At 47.7% G+C, this 13,062-nt stretch overlaps 1 protein-coding gene across 8 annotated transcripts in view; it reads right to left on the bottom strand.

Annotated features, from left to right (window-relative positions):
- Window positions 1-3,411: 3,411 nt before the first annotated feature.
- LOC120639725 (polycomb group protein EMF2B-like) overlaps window positions 3,412-13,062 on the bottom strand; it is a 29,119-nt gene continuing 19,468 nt past the window's right edge. For 6 of the 8 annotated variants that reach the window (XM_039915607.1, XM_039915608.1, XM_039915609.1 and 3 more), the window contains 5 exons: window positions 12,961-13,009; window positions 12,622-12,705; window positions 12,394-12,473; window positions 3,845-3,934; window positions 3,412-3,740 (listed from right to left, as the gene is read on the bottom strand). In XM_039915607.1, coding sequence (XP_039771541.1) covers window positions 3,608-3,740; window positions 3,845-3,934; window positions 12,394-12,473; window positions 12,622-12,705; window positions 12,961-13,009 — 436 coding nt within the window. In that variant the 3' untranslated portion in view covers window positions 3,412-3,607. Of the gene's footprint in view, window positions 3,741-3,844; window positions 3,935-12,388; window positions 12,474-12,621; window positions 12,706-12,960; window positions 13,010-13,062 lie in introns of all 8 variants that reach the window. The other 2 variants (XR_005661631.1, XR_005661632.1) reach the window with 2 other exon arrangements.

Raw genomic sequence — 13,062 nt, 5'->3', positions numbered from 1 at the left:
GTTACCTTGGATTAGATTGCATATGAACAGACATCACTAAAATCATAATTATTTTTTATATATTTTTTTAGTTCATATTGTGATAGGCATCCGAATTTTGATGAAGTACACATACACATCTAGTGTGGCGCAAGACACCTTGCGCCTAATTTGCCCCTTCCTTTTACTGTAGGTCAAGTATTCAGTTCAACTGCTTCCTCAACTCTCTACCCAGTACCTCACTCCATGCGCATCCCCTTTAGTTAGATATGCAATGATCCAAACATTGCATGTCAGTGAGAGGAAATGAGTGATCCTTAATCATTTGATACCGTGTAAATCCGTTGGCACAAAAGATTAAATAGTTTTGTTCAGGTCAGAGGTTGGTTGGCTTGCTTGCGTCCCACTCCTGTTTTTTAAAGGAAGAGGCAGCTACGGCTGTTGCCTGTCTTTGAAGCTGCAACAATACTTTAGGTGTGTGGTGTGCTGTGTACTAGTAGCATGGTAGTGGAGATGGTGTAAGTGTAAGCAACTGCTTCACTCCCCTAATCTCTCTCTCTCTCTCTCTCTCTCTCTCTCTCTCCCCCCCCCCCCCCCCCCCCCCCCCAGAAATGGAATTTTAGCATCTGTTATTTTTTATAGAATGGCCATTCAAATCATGAGAGATTCTCAATGATTAAATAAATCAGACGTCTCGATGGAGAGAGCTAATGGGAAGTAGTAGTACATGGCTCCTACCTCTCTTGTCATGGCCAATTTGGTACATACATTTTGTTGAAGTAGCAGTTGCTTCTACGCAACCGGTACTATAGATGAGCAACATTCAGAGTAAAAGAAAATTCCTTGGCCACTAGCAACAGCTTGGTTGCGCAACTTGGACATGAAGGTTCTTAACTTCCCAATTTACTTGTCATTTCAAGTTGCACGGATCTGAATCAGCTCTATTCCTGACTCCTGAGCTCAAGAAGACTAGTTGTTCTTAAGTTCAGACTTGTCCTTTGTGTGTTTGCTGGCCCTGCACTCCCATTTGGCCATTTCCCTCATCAAAGCAATCTGAAGACAGCAGAGGTACATAACAACCATGGGAAGTAGCTAATAGCTGTATATGGCTAAAATTCTTGCACTGGAAATTTACCATAGAAAATTTAAAACTTAATGTGACAAACATTCTATCCAAAGTTTTAAACAAGTGGTGAATGCAGAGGGAAAACAGACGAAATGCGCAAGTAAACCTCTTTGCAGAGTTGGCCGCTGATACAAGAGGTCAGAAGTAACCTTTGGCTCTGAATCGCTCCGTCTATGAATATGATTTAAATTATAGCTCTTTAGAATCCAAAAGAACAATTTGACTCAGAATTGTGCCTCCCGAAAAGTAACTAACTAACTAACTAAATGAATAAATTAAAGGAATAACAGCCTGTCTGCAGCATAGCTGGGCTAATTGGTCTCATCACTCAGGAGCACAAACTGACCCATTCCAAGACCTTGCGTGCATGCAACCAGTTTCCATGTACGCTTCAACATTTAACACCAATCATTACTGTGGCATTGACCCCATCAACTCAGTTAACTGGATCTTAGAATCATATCAGCTAGGGTCGCACACTATTATCAAATTCATCTACATAAGTTGCATTGCTATGATGCTATCCATTGGCTTGTGCGGAGAGATGGGAAAGAGCTAGGGCAACAAGAACTACTCTTCACCAGATCAAGAGATGGTATTGCAGTTAAGCCTACTGACACAGGTTGACTTAGGCAATGTGTTGTGCACTAAGCACTTGCTGGTGGTTGCTGCAGGCATATTGTCTCCATTGCAACCAACCCAACCCTCATGTTCATCTTCATCATTGCAGTCTTGGATTTACTTATTAATAAGAGGTCACGACGTGTCGGAGAGATTAGTGAAAAAAAATTGTGCATGTGGAGCGCTGTTTCAATCCTATGATGGTTTCCAATTACTTTGCAGTGTACTCGGCATTTTAGGTTTTATATATTCTGATCAATTCGAGGTATTCCTGAGCTCAACAAAATTACTTTTTCCTAACTTCAGACTTCCCTTCCTGTTGCTTGCCCTGCACTTCCAGTTCTGTCATCAAGTACATCAACAATTCAACTTGCGTGCATTCTCAAGGTCAAGGGTAACAACTAACAAACACATAAACACCTACCTACCTATTTTTTGGAGTACAAGTTGGCTTCGAAATTGAAATTAATACAAAAATCTGTTAGAACTAAGGGCCGATATTTCAAGAAAAAAAATACACCAATTGAATACTTTCAGGTAACCCTTTTGCAACATGAATGATAAGCAAAGAAAAAATAGCAAAACTATTGTTTTACAACATAAAACAAAATCGACAACCGGAATTATATTTCCTCTTGGAAAAAGAAAAAGAATAATAGCAATATTCTTTTAGCACAGCCAGGCTTGCAGCTTAGTTGTGCAAACTGCAAGGTGGTCACCTTCACCGATAGATCCATTCCCACACTTAGCGCACCATCCGCTTCTGCATAATATATACCATGTGCAATTCAAGGAAATGACATCCGCAACCGCAATCTATCAACGAAAAGCTACTTTTACAGTTCCTGTGGAATTTCCGGGTTGCGCATAGATGAATAAATTCATGAGATTTGTCTGCTTCAAATTTGATTTTGACATAAGCTTGTCGTAAAAATGCTGCCGTGCTACAACGAGTAGCGTCTGCACAGGACGTTAAGGAGTTTATTCTAATCGTTGACTCCATCAGCCTAGCTAGCTAATACGGGATCTGAGCAGCATCAGCAGCTAGGATATATAATTGAATGCAAGAGTTACCATCCATTTGACTTGTGCACAGAATTAGCCAGAGATAAGCGTACATGATTGGATCGAAACCGGATCAGGAGAGGATGATGGTGCAGTTAATAAGCCACTGATACTGTTTGACTTGGGGTGTGTGTGCTGTGCACTGCTAAGCACTGGTTAATGATCGCTGCCATGTTGCCTGCATTGCATCCACAATCCAACATTCATGTTCTTTCCTATCATTGGAGTTTCGGATTGGCTAGCAATTTAAAAGAGCTTAATAGAACGTGTCACGGAGGCAATGGATTGCAATTAAACGGGGGAGTATTTTTCGCATGTGGAGCATAGCAATCTTGCTCCCTCGGCGCATGGTTTTAGAAAATGAACGGCAAAAGGAAAGTGGTAGCAGGTTGAAAAATTCAGAACATCTCTGACTCACATGGTGACGGAAGGCTGTTACCGTCAATAGAGGATCACATGGGTTACGTGCGACACGAAAAGTTAAGACTCAGAGGGCCTAGGATGGGCTCAGTGGTCACACGGGTGACAGCTATGGCAAGTTGGGCTGAATTGCTGCAGAGTCTAAACAGTTCTATTAAGAGTCATGCAGCTTCATAAACAATATGTTTAGTACAATGAGGTAAAGATGGAAATGAGTTGTCCAGGTCACTGAATAACCAACAATTCATGTAAAACTTCCTTTAACAAAAACAATTCATGTAAAACTCATGATACCAAGAATATTAATACGGAGCTGGATGTCGATAGCATCACAAATATTGTAGGATGGGAAAGAAAAGAGTAACTTGTTTGTCATCGTTCATGACCGAAATGTTTTCAACGCATCGGCTTCACTTGGGATCCGAGCTTTTCGTTCTTGACGTCATCAATAATCACGTTGCAGGAGTTCATGGTGCGCGCATCTAGCAGATTGTGATTCCAGAGTTTGATCATAAAAAACCTCCAGCACCTGTTTGTTCGGGTAAGAAAATCACCAATAAGAAATCAAAATTATGAAAATGCATGCCTGCTGCAGTTCGCAGACATGCAGAAACTCATGTAGCGGTCACTCACTGTAGTAGGGAAGGATTTCGTGCAAGTAATTGTGCATGAAGCTGGGAGAAGGCTTTGCAGGCCCATGGCACATGACTATCAGCTATCACCCTGCAATTGACCCTTCCATTTTCAGTAAGATCCAAACATATAGGTCGAGGAAATGAGCAAACAAAGATGTTGAAGTGTGACAAACTAAGTTGCAGTTCGAGGAAAAAAATATTGATTAGGGTGACTGCAAATGTAGTAAAAAAAGATTGTAGTCTGATTAGGATCAAACCATATCTTTTAGATTTGATTGTTATGCAAGTCTTGCTATAGGAAGTTCCTTTTATAATGAAATGATATGCAGCTCTCTCGTGTATTCGACAGCTCTCATGCATCTTTAGGGAAAAAAAGTCTGCTCAAGGCTCAACGATTGATGGTGCACCCTAATACTAAAGAAAACAGAAGTTTGTAGTGGCATTTAAGAAGCACATAATATTACCTACATGGGTTACCAGCTAGTACAATACATAGACTAGCATTTAGTCTTTCTTTTTTCTTGAATACGCAGGTTGCATTAAGAAAGGAAGAAAAAGGCCAAAATAGCCTTACAGAACACGACACTCAGCACAACCCAGTGTTAAGGTTACATACTCGCCCATGAACAAGAAAGGCGACCCTAGACCCGCAGCTTAAGATTACTGTCCAACTGGACTCCTAATGACCAGCACACTTAACCCTTTTGCCCCAGCTAACATCCAGAGCTTTGCACTAGAGTGATGGCAAGAGCCAGCACTCATGCAGTGTAGTGGTAAGCTTCCCGGTTGAGGAAGACACCAACAAGGGTTCAAATCCTAGCGGCAATAAAAACACCCCCTCGCTGGCAATATGAAAAATAGTGGCAGGATGCCAGCCTGTGCACCTGTTGTTTGTTTGGGCCCTCCTTTCAGGGTGTAGTTGCAGTGGTCCCTAACCCAGCGGGTCGTGGTCGGTCCAGGTTACGGTGCTGCCCTATATAGGGTGAAGCCAGGGTTCGGGGGTTTTCTCGCCGGATTGGCTGAGGTTTCTTCTTAGTGCAATGTCCTGGGGCGGTCTTTCCCCTGCGGTCGAGTTTTTTTTTTGGAAAAAGTCCACTTTTGACCCCCTGAACTCTTCATGAAGTCTAATTTTGACCCCCAACTACAAAACCGTCTAATTTAGGTACCTCAAATCTACAAACCGGTCAATTTATACCCTGAGGCCGGTTTTTGGGATTTCACGATGACGTGGCAGCAGTTTTCCGCGGTCAAACGCCACGTGGCGCTGATGTGGCAGCGCGGAGAGAGAAACGACTGCTGCTGCGCCGCCCTGCCTGCGACGCCGCTGTGACACCCGCTCGCCGCTGCACTGCCCGCGACGCCGCCGCACCGACGCCGACGCGCCCGCGACTCCCCTTTGCACTCGCCGCCCCACATGGCCCAAAGTGCCTGGCCGTTGCCGCCGCCGCCGCCTCGGGGTCGGCCTCCGGTGCATCCGACGCAGAGGGGGACGCGTCCTGCCCCCAGCACCGCCATCGCTGCTCGCCGTCCCCAATCCGCTCCTCCCGCTCCCAATCCCGATCCAAGATGGAGGCGAGAGAAGGTGAAGACGCAGAGATGGAGGTGCGCGGAGGAGGAGGCCACGCCATGGGAGGCGAAGGGGAGTGCGGCGAGGCCCGAGGATGCCGATAAGGGCCCTCCGCCGCGGCGGAGCAGCAGGTGATAGCCATGGCGGACGACGGCGAAGGAGCAGGTGCAGGCCACAGCGGACGACGGCGGCGTCATGGCGAGAGATTCCAGCGACGGCAGCAGCTGCTGTGGCCTAGCTCCTCGCGCCTCCCCCCCGCGCGCGTGGCCGCTTTGCCCCCGCCTCCGCGCCCAGCCGTGCTCCTGGTGGACCTTCGAGCTCCCCGTCCCCGCGTCGGAGGAGACAGCGCCCAGCGCCAACAGCATCAGCGGCCACGAGTTTGACGGAGGAGGCCCGGCGATGTGGTGGCCCATCGAGTGGCGCCTGTTAGATGTATATGTATCTCTTGTATCTTCCCCATTGTATAAGGGGTTTTGTGCATATTTCCTAACACCTGTACATGTATATATTTGGGCCTAGAGCCCTCATGATGAATACAAGTGCTATTCATAACATGGTATACAGAGCCAAAATTTAGGGTTAGGGTTCGTGTCTCTCTCCCCGATTGTTCCTCCGCACGTTGCACTTGCGTGCAAATCGCCGGCTGCTTCCTTGTGCAGTTTCTCCACCGCGTCGTCGCTCGTCTCTGGGACGTCGCTGCAGCTTCTCCATCGCCGCCGCCCGACGGAATCTGCCCGCTCGCCAGGACGCGCCCCCACGGGATTCGTCGGATTCGCTGCACCGCCGGGGCCTGGTTCTTCGATTCCTGCCGGGATCCGCCGGCCGCCGCCTCCCCGCGACCGCCGGCCTACTTCTCCGCCGCCGCCGGGCCTCCTCTGCCCGCCGGAATCCGCTGGGCACCGCCGGGCCTCGCCTTCCTGCTGGGATTCGCCGCCGCGCTCCTAGGCAGCGCCGCATCGGGCCGCGCCATCGCCTGACACCCGCCTTTGGTCGCGCGCGCCGCTGGTCGATCCCTTGCTCCTTGAGTTTGCGTGGGAGTCGTGGTCCTCTGTTTTGCTTGGTTCTCATCCGAGCCTTTAACAGAGAACCTTCTCTCATGTAAAAAAAAGGACTACTGTTGTGATCTGGTGGCTGCTGTCGACTCGTTTTGTCGTTTTATTTTGCCCCGGACTCTTCAGTAGGGTACTCAAAATAAAAAACTGCTACTGCCGCCGCTTATTTTGCGCTCTCGCCGTCGACCGCCGCTTTTGCTTTGCGCTCTTGCCGACGACCGTTGCTGTTTGGGATGGCATCTCCTTCCGTTCCGTCATCCGGTGGTGTGCAGATTACACGATGTCCGATGCTTTTCAATGGCACCAACTATCGTGATTGGGTTCCTCGTTTTCGATGGCACATGCGTGGTCTTCGTCTTTGGGAGTTCATTACTAGTGATATACTCTGCCCATCTCCTCCTGTTGTTCCTGTCAAACCTACTATTCCTGATAAGGCTACTGATGATGTGAAGACAAAGATGCTTGATGATTATGATGCCAGTATGGAGTCCTATGTGTCTCAGTTTGCTGCATACAGGGCATGGTTGGATGAGGATGCTCGTGATGTTGCTGTTCTTGCTGCTAGTATGGAGGAACAGATTTCTGCAGATATAGTTGGTTTTGAGCATGCACATCAGATGTGGGTTCTTCTTCGTGAGCGTTATGAACCTACTGGTCAGTCTACCTATATTGCTGCTTTACGTCAGGACCAGCTATTGCGCCAGGGTGATTCTACAGTTGATGATTTCTATGCTCAGATGTCTGCAGTGTGGCGTCAGCTTGATTCTATTGGTCCTCCACTATCACCCAGCACTTGTGACTCGTGTAAGGCTCAGAAGGTTGCTCTGGAGACTAGGCGCACTTACGACTTTTTGAGTCGTCTTCGTGATGAGTTTGAGCAGCTTCGAGCTCAGTTGGTCTCTCGTGTGCCTTGTGTTTCTCTGATGGAGGCTCTTGCTGCTGTTCGTAATGAGGAGCTTAGTCTTCGCAGTGCTGGTCTATTGCAGTCTTCGTCTTCTTCAGTATTGGCTGCTCGGTCTTCTTCGTCTACAGCTGTCACTCCTCCACCTAAGGCGCCTCTTTCAGCAGCGTCTTCTTCTGAGGGAGGAGGGGGTGGTCGTCTTCGCTGTGGCTATTGTGGTAAGAAAACTCATGTGAAGGCATTTTGCTTCAAGAAGAAGAAAGATCAATCTCGCCGAGGTGGTAGTGGTTGTGCTTCACAGGGTACAGGTAGTGCTGGTGGTTCTGATACTGGAGGCACTCAGCGGAGTTCTGCTGGTTCTGAGACACAGGAGATGCTCATGTAACTTCGTCGCCTTGCTGCCTCTGCGCCATCGGGAGCTGCTGGTTCTGTTACTCAGTCCTCTGCACAGTCAGATGCTGCTACTGCTTCTCAGTCTTCTTGAAGTAATTTTCCTTGGATTCTAGATTCTGGTGCTTCTTTTCATATGACTCCTGATCGCACCAGTCTTTCTTCCGTTAGTACACCATCTATTCCTATCACTGTTCACACTGCGGATGGATCGTCTCTCTCTGTTGCAGGGCAGGGAACTCTTTCGTCTCCCTCTTTTCATGTCCCTGCTGTTTCTTATGTTCCCAAACTAACCATGCAACTTATCTCTGCTGGCCAGCTCACTGATCATGGTTGTCGTGTGATTCTTGATTCTGACTCTTGTTGTATTCAGGACTGCACGGGTCTCCTGGTTGGTACTAGCCCTTGTCGGCGTGATTCTCAGCGTCTTTTTGGGAGCTTGACTGGCTTCGTCTTCCTTCCGCTGCCTCTGCCAGTCTTGTTGGGTCTGCTGCATCTACGTCATCCACATCATCTTTTGCTCAGTGGCACCATCGCTTGGGACATCTCTGTGGCTCGCGTCTGTCTACGCTCGTTCGTCGTGGTCTTTTAGGGTCAGTCTCTGGTGATGTATCTCTAGAACAGTGTCAGGGTTGTCGTCTAGGAAAATAGCTCCAGCTTCCTTACTATTCTAGTGATTCGGTGTCGAAACATCCTTTTGATCTTATTCATTCTGATGTATGGGGTTCGGCTCCCTTCGTTTCTAAAGGAGGCCATAGATATTATATCATTTTTATAGATGATTTTTCTCGCCACACATAGGTTTACTTTATGAAAAATCGTAGTGAGGCTTTGTCTATCTATAAAAATTTTGCAATCATGATCCGTACTCAGTTTGATACTCCTATTAGGGCCTTTCGTGCTGATTCTGCTGGGGAGTATTTATCTGGAGCGCTTCGTCAGTTCCTTTCTGAGCAAGGCACTCTTGCTCAATTCTCTTGTCCTGGTGCTCATGCTCAGAATGGTGTCGCTGAGCGTAAGCATCGTCATTTGCTTGAGACTGCTCGTGCTCTTATGATTGCTTCTTCTATTCCACCCCATTTTTGGGCTGAAGCTATTTCCACTACCACTTATCTGATTAATATTCAGCCCTCATCCTCTCTTCATGGTGGGATTCCGTATGAGCATCTTTGTGGCAAGCTTCCTGACTATTCTTGTCTTCGCCTTTTTGGATGTGTGTGCTATGTGCTTCTTGCACCTCGTGAGCGCACTAAGTTGACTGCTCAATCTGTTGAGTGTGTTTTCTTGGGATACAGTGCTGAGCATAAGGGGTATCGTTGTTGGGATCTTGTTGGCCGTCGGATAAGGGTTTCACAGGATGTTACTTTTGATGAGTCTCGTCCTTTTTATCCGCGTCCTTCTCCTGATGCTTCTCATGCATCTGTCATTGAGCCACTCTCTTTCCTACTGTTTCCTGATACTCCTATTGCCCCTCCACACCTAGTGCCTTCCTCTGAGGTTTCTATTGAGTCTCCTGTAGTTCCTTCACCTGTGGAGCCTTCTTCTATGGCTCCTTCATCTGTGGTCCCTTCTTTTTCGGAGGATATTCCACCGGTTCCTGTGGACACTGCTTATGACAGTAAACCGCCTGTCACACGTGTTTACACACGTACTCGGCGGGTTGCGAAACCATCTTCTGATGCGCCATCTCCTTCTGATGAGCCGTCTACCTCTGTTGCACCTTCTCCTCTTGATGATGATTCATCTTCTTCTGATGTATCATCTCTTCCTGATGAGACAGCTTCTGCTGTGGGTTCTACACGGTATGCTCTTCGTGATCGGCAGTCGATTCGGCCTCCAGATAGGCTTGGATTTGCTGGTACTGTTCTTTCTGAGCCTACTTCTTACCGTGATGCCATTCATCATCAGGAATGGCAGCATGCTATGGCAGAGGAGATTGCTGCTCTTGAGCGCACAGGCACATGGGATCTTGTTCCTATTCCCGCACATGTCCGTCCTATCACTTGTAAGTGGGTTTACAAAGTTAAGACCCGCTCTGATGGTTCTCTTGAGCGCTACAAAGCTCGTCTTGTAGCGCATGGTTTTCAGCAAGAGCATGGTCGGGACTATGATGAGACTTTTGCACCTGTGGCTCATATGACCACGGTTCGCACTCTCCTTGCTGTGGCTTCTGTTCGTGAGTGGTCTATATCTCAGCTTGATGTGAAGAATGCCTTTCTTAATGGTGAACTCCGTGAGGAAGTGTATATGCAGTCACCACCTGGGTATTCGGTCCCTGAGGGTATGGTTTGTCGTCTTCGCCGCTCGCTTTATGGCCTCAAGCAAGCTCCTCGTGCTTGGTTTCAACATTTTGCCTTTGTGGTCACTGCTGCTGGCTTTTCTGCCAGTACTCATGATCCTGCACTCTTTGTTCACACTTCATCTCGTGGTCGGACTCTTCTCCTTCTTTATGTTGATGACATGATCATCACAGGAGATGATCCTCAGTTTATTGCCTTTGTGAAGGCACGTCTCAGTGAGCAGTTCCTTATGTCTGATCTAGGTCCTCTCCGTTACTTTCTTGGGATCGAGGTTTCTTCCACACGTCAGGGTTTTTATCTGTCTCAAGAAAAGTACATTCAGAATCTTCTTGATCGTGCTTCTCTCACTGACCATCGTACTGTAGACTCCCATGGAACTTAATGTTCATCTTCGTGACACTGATGGGGAGCTTCTTGCAGATCCCACTCGTTATCGTCATATTGTTGGGAGTCTTGTCTATTTTGGTGTTACTCGCCCTAATATCTCATATGTTGTACATATCCTGAGTCAGTTTATGTCTGCTCCAACTCAGCTTCACTATAGTCATCTCCTTCGTGTTCTACGTTATCTTCGTGGGACCATATCTCGTCGCTTGTTTTTTCCGCGCTCCAGCTCTTTACAGCTTCAGGCATATTCTGATGCTACTTGGGCTAGTGATTCCTCTGATCGTCGATCTCTTTCTGCTTACTGTGTTTTTCTTGGTGGTTCTCTCATTGCTTGAAAGACTAAGAAGCAAGTAGCAGTTTCTCGTTCGAGTGCAGAGGCTGAGTTGAGAGCTTTGGCTCGTGATAACAGAGGTTACTTGGCTGCGGTGGTTGCTTGAGGATTTTGGTGTTTCTGTTTCTGGGCCGACTCCTCTTTTGTCTGACAGTACAGGTGCCATCAGCATTGCTCGTGATCCGGTGAAGCATGAGCTTACTAAACACATTGGTGTTGATGCTTCATATACACGAGCACAGGTACAGGATGATGTTATTACTCTTCAGTACGTGCCTTCAGAGCTTCAGTTGGCAGATTTCTTTACGAAGGCACAGACCAGAGTTCAGCATAGGTTCTCTCTCCAAACTCAGTGTCGTTGATCCACCTTGAGTTTGAGGGGGGTGTTAGATGTATATGTATCTCTTGTATCTTCCCCATTGTATAAGGGGTTTTGTGCATATTTCCTAACACTTGTACATGTATATATTTGGGCCTAGAGTCCTCATGATGAATACAAGTGCTATTCATAACAGCGCCGGTGCGGAGCTGCACGTCGGCTACCGTGGCCGCCGGGAGCGCGAGGTGGTGGCTCCCATCGCCGCCACGCAGGAGCAGCGCGGCGAGCGCGAGGACGCTTGGCAAACGGCGACGGCGACGGCGTGAGCAGAGGACCCGACACGCGCCCCTTCCCCTGTTTTTCGCTCCTCACGAGGAGGCGGCTGGGGCTGCCGCGGCGCATGCGCGGACGAGGAGCCAGTCACCTTGCACGAAGCGGCCACTCGCGCGGGGGGCAAGGAGCTGGACCACAGTAGCTGCCGCCATCGCTGGAATCTCTCGCCATGGTGCCGCCACCGCCCGCCGGAGAGGGAGGGAGAGACGCAGCCGCCGCCGGGGTTACAGATCCACGCTTGCGAGGGCTCGGGCTTGGGGAGGGAGATGCGCGAGAGGAGGGAGAGAGAGGCGCCGGGGCTCGCCGGGGAGAGGGAGGCACGGGAGAGTGAGGGAGAGAGGCGCCGCCGCTCGATTTCGGGTCGGGAGACGGGGAGAGGGAGGGAGGAGCTCCTACGTGGCGGTCAATGCCAATGTGGCGTGGTCAAAACCGCTCAACATCGGTCAAAACAGCTTTGCCCCCGTCCAGGTGCTAAAAGTGAACGGTTTTGACAATTGGGGTACTAGTATTAGACGGTTTTGTAGTTGGGGATCAAAATTAGACTTCATGAAGAGTTGAGGGGCTAAAAGTGGACTTTTTCCTCTTTTTTTTTAGAGTGATGGCAAGAGAGACTCTAGGTGACACTCCATTCCTCACCCTCCAGATCGTCCAGGCACCTAATATCACAAGTGAGTTGAAGCCCTGCTTAGCATCCTTACCCACCAGACTGGAGGTTTGACGCCACCACTCGATGAGGCCAGCCATGCTAGCTTGTGGTGAAGAGACATGAAGACTAGCATTTAGTCTTAGTCCAACTGAAGTCAGCTAACCTACCAGGCTACCTCAACAAAAGAACGCTATCCTTTCTAAAGCATGTCATTGCAGTAAAAACAATTTGAGCTGGTCCATCAACAGCAAGAAGTGGAATCACTTCTATTTACCATGATAGCCTGAACTTAAATGCAAGTATTGGGGATGAAGACCTGACCTTTGTCGGGAAACAAATGAATTCCACATATGCATGATACACTTCTCATCTTTTGTAACATTAATGAAATCATCAAGCATCTGAATTTAATCAGAGAGTTAAATAACAAGCATTATTAAACTACTACCACACAGCAAATACAGATTGACTTGAGCTCAAGCTAAGGTAGCAGACTGTTACTATTCCATTCTTGTGCAAGAACAGAGCAAAAAGAATGTCACATCTTACCCTTCTATCTTCAAAGTCAGCAACATCATCATCAACTTCGTCTTCACTATCATGATCTGAGAGAACTTCTTCAAATGCCATTGGCTACAATAAATATAAGGTGATGATTAATTAAGCTAGATGCAAATATAGGAATGAATCATGATGGTAGGAACCGAAGCTCAAGGACAACAAATTAAGTTACCAGCACAAAGAGCGTAACACTAAAGCAAAAAGTTGGCCAAAAACGTGTGGAAATGGAGACAAAACTGAAGTCAGCTCAATGCAATTACAGTCAAGATTGGTAGAAAAGTATAGGATAGGAACAAGACATGAAAAGAGGTGCACAAGTATCAACACCTGTCCTGTGTGAGAATGGAAGACTTGACGTTTTTGAAGGAGTTGCTGACTGCCAGATGATACAAATACAAACAAAGCGATGAGTTAATCAAACAACTTGTA

Source organism: Panicum virgatum, chromosome 7K, assembly GCF_016808335.1.
Source record: "Panicum virgatum strain AP13 chromosome 7K, P.virgatum_v5, whole genome shotgun sequence".
NCBI classification, from domain to species: domain Eukaryota; kingdom Viridiplantae; phylum Streptophyta; class Magnoliopsida; order Poales; family Poaceae; genus Panicum; species Panicum virgatum.
The sequence above is the reverse complement of the archived record's forward strand: the minus strand, read 5'-3'. Positions and strand labels throughout refer to the sequence as shown.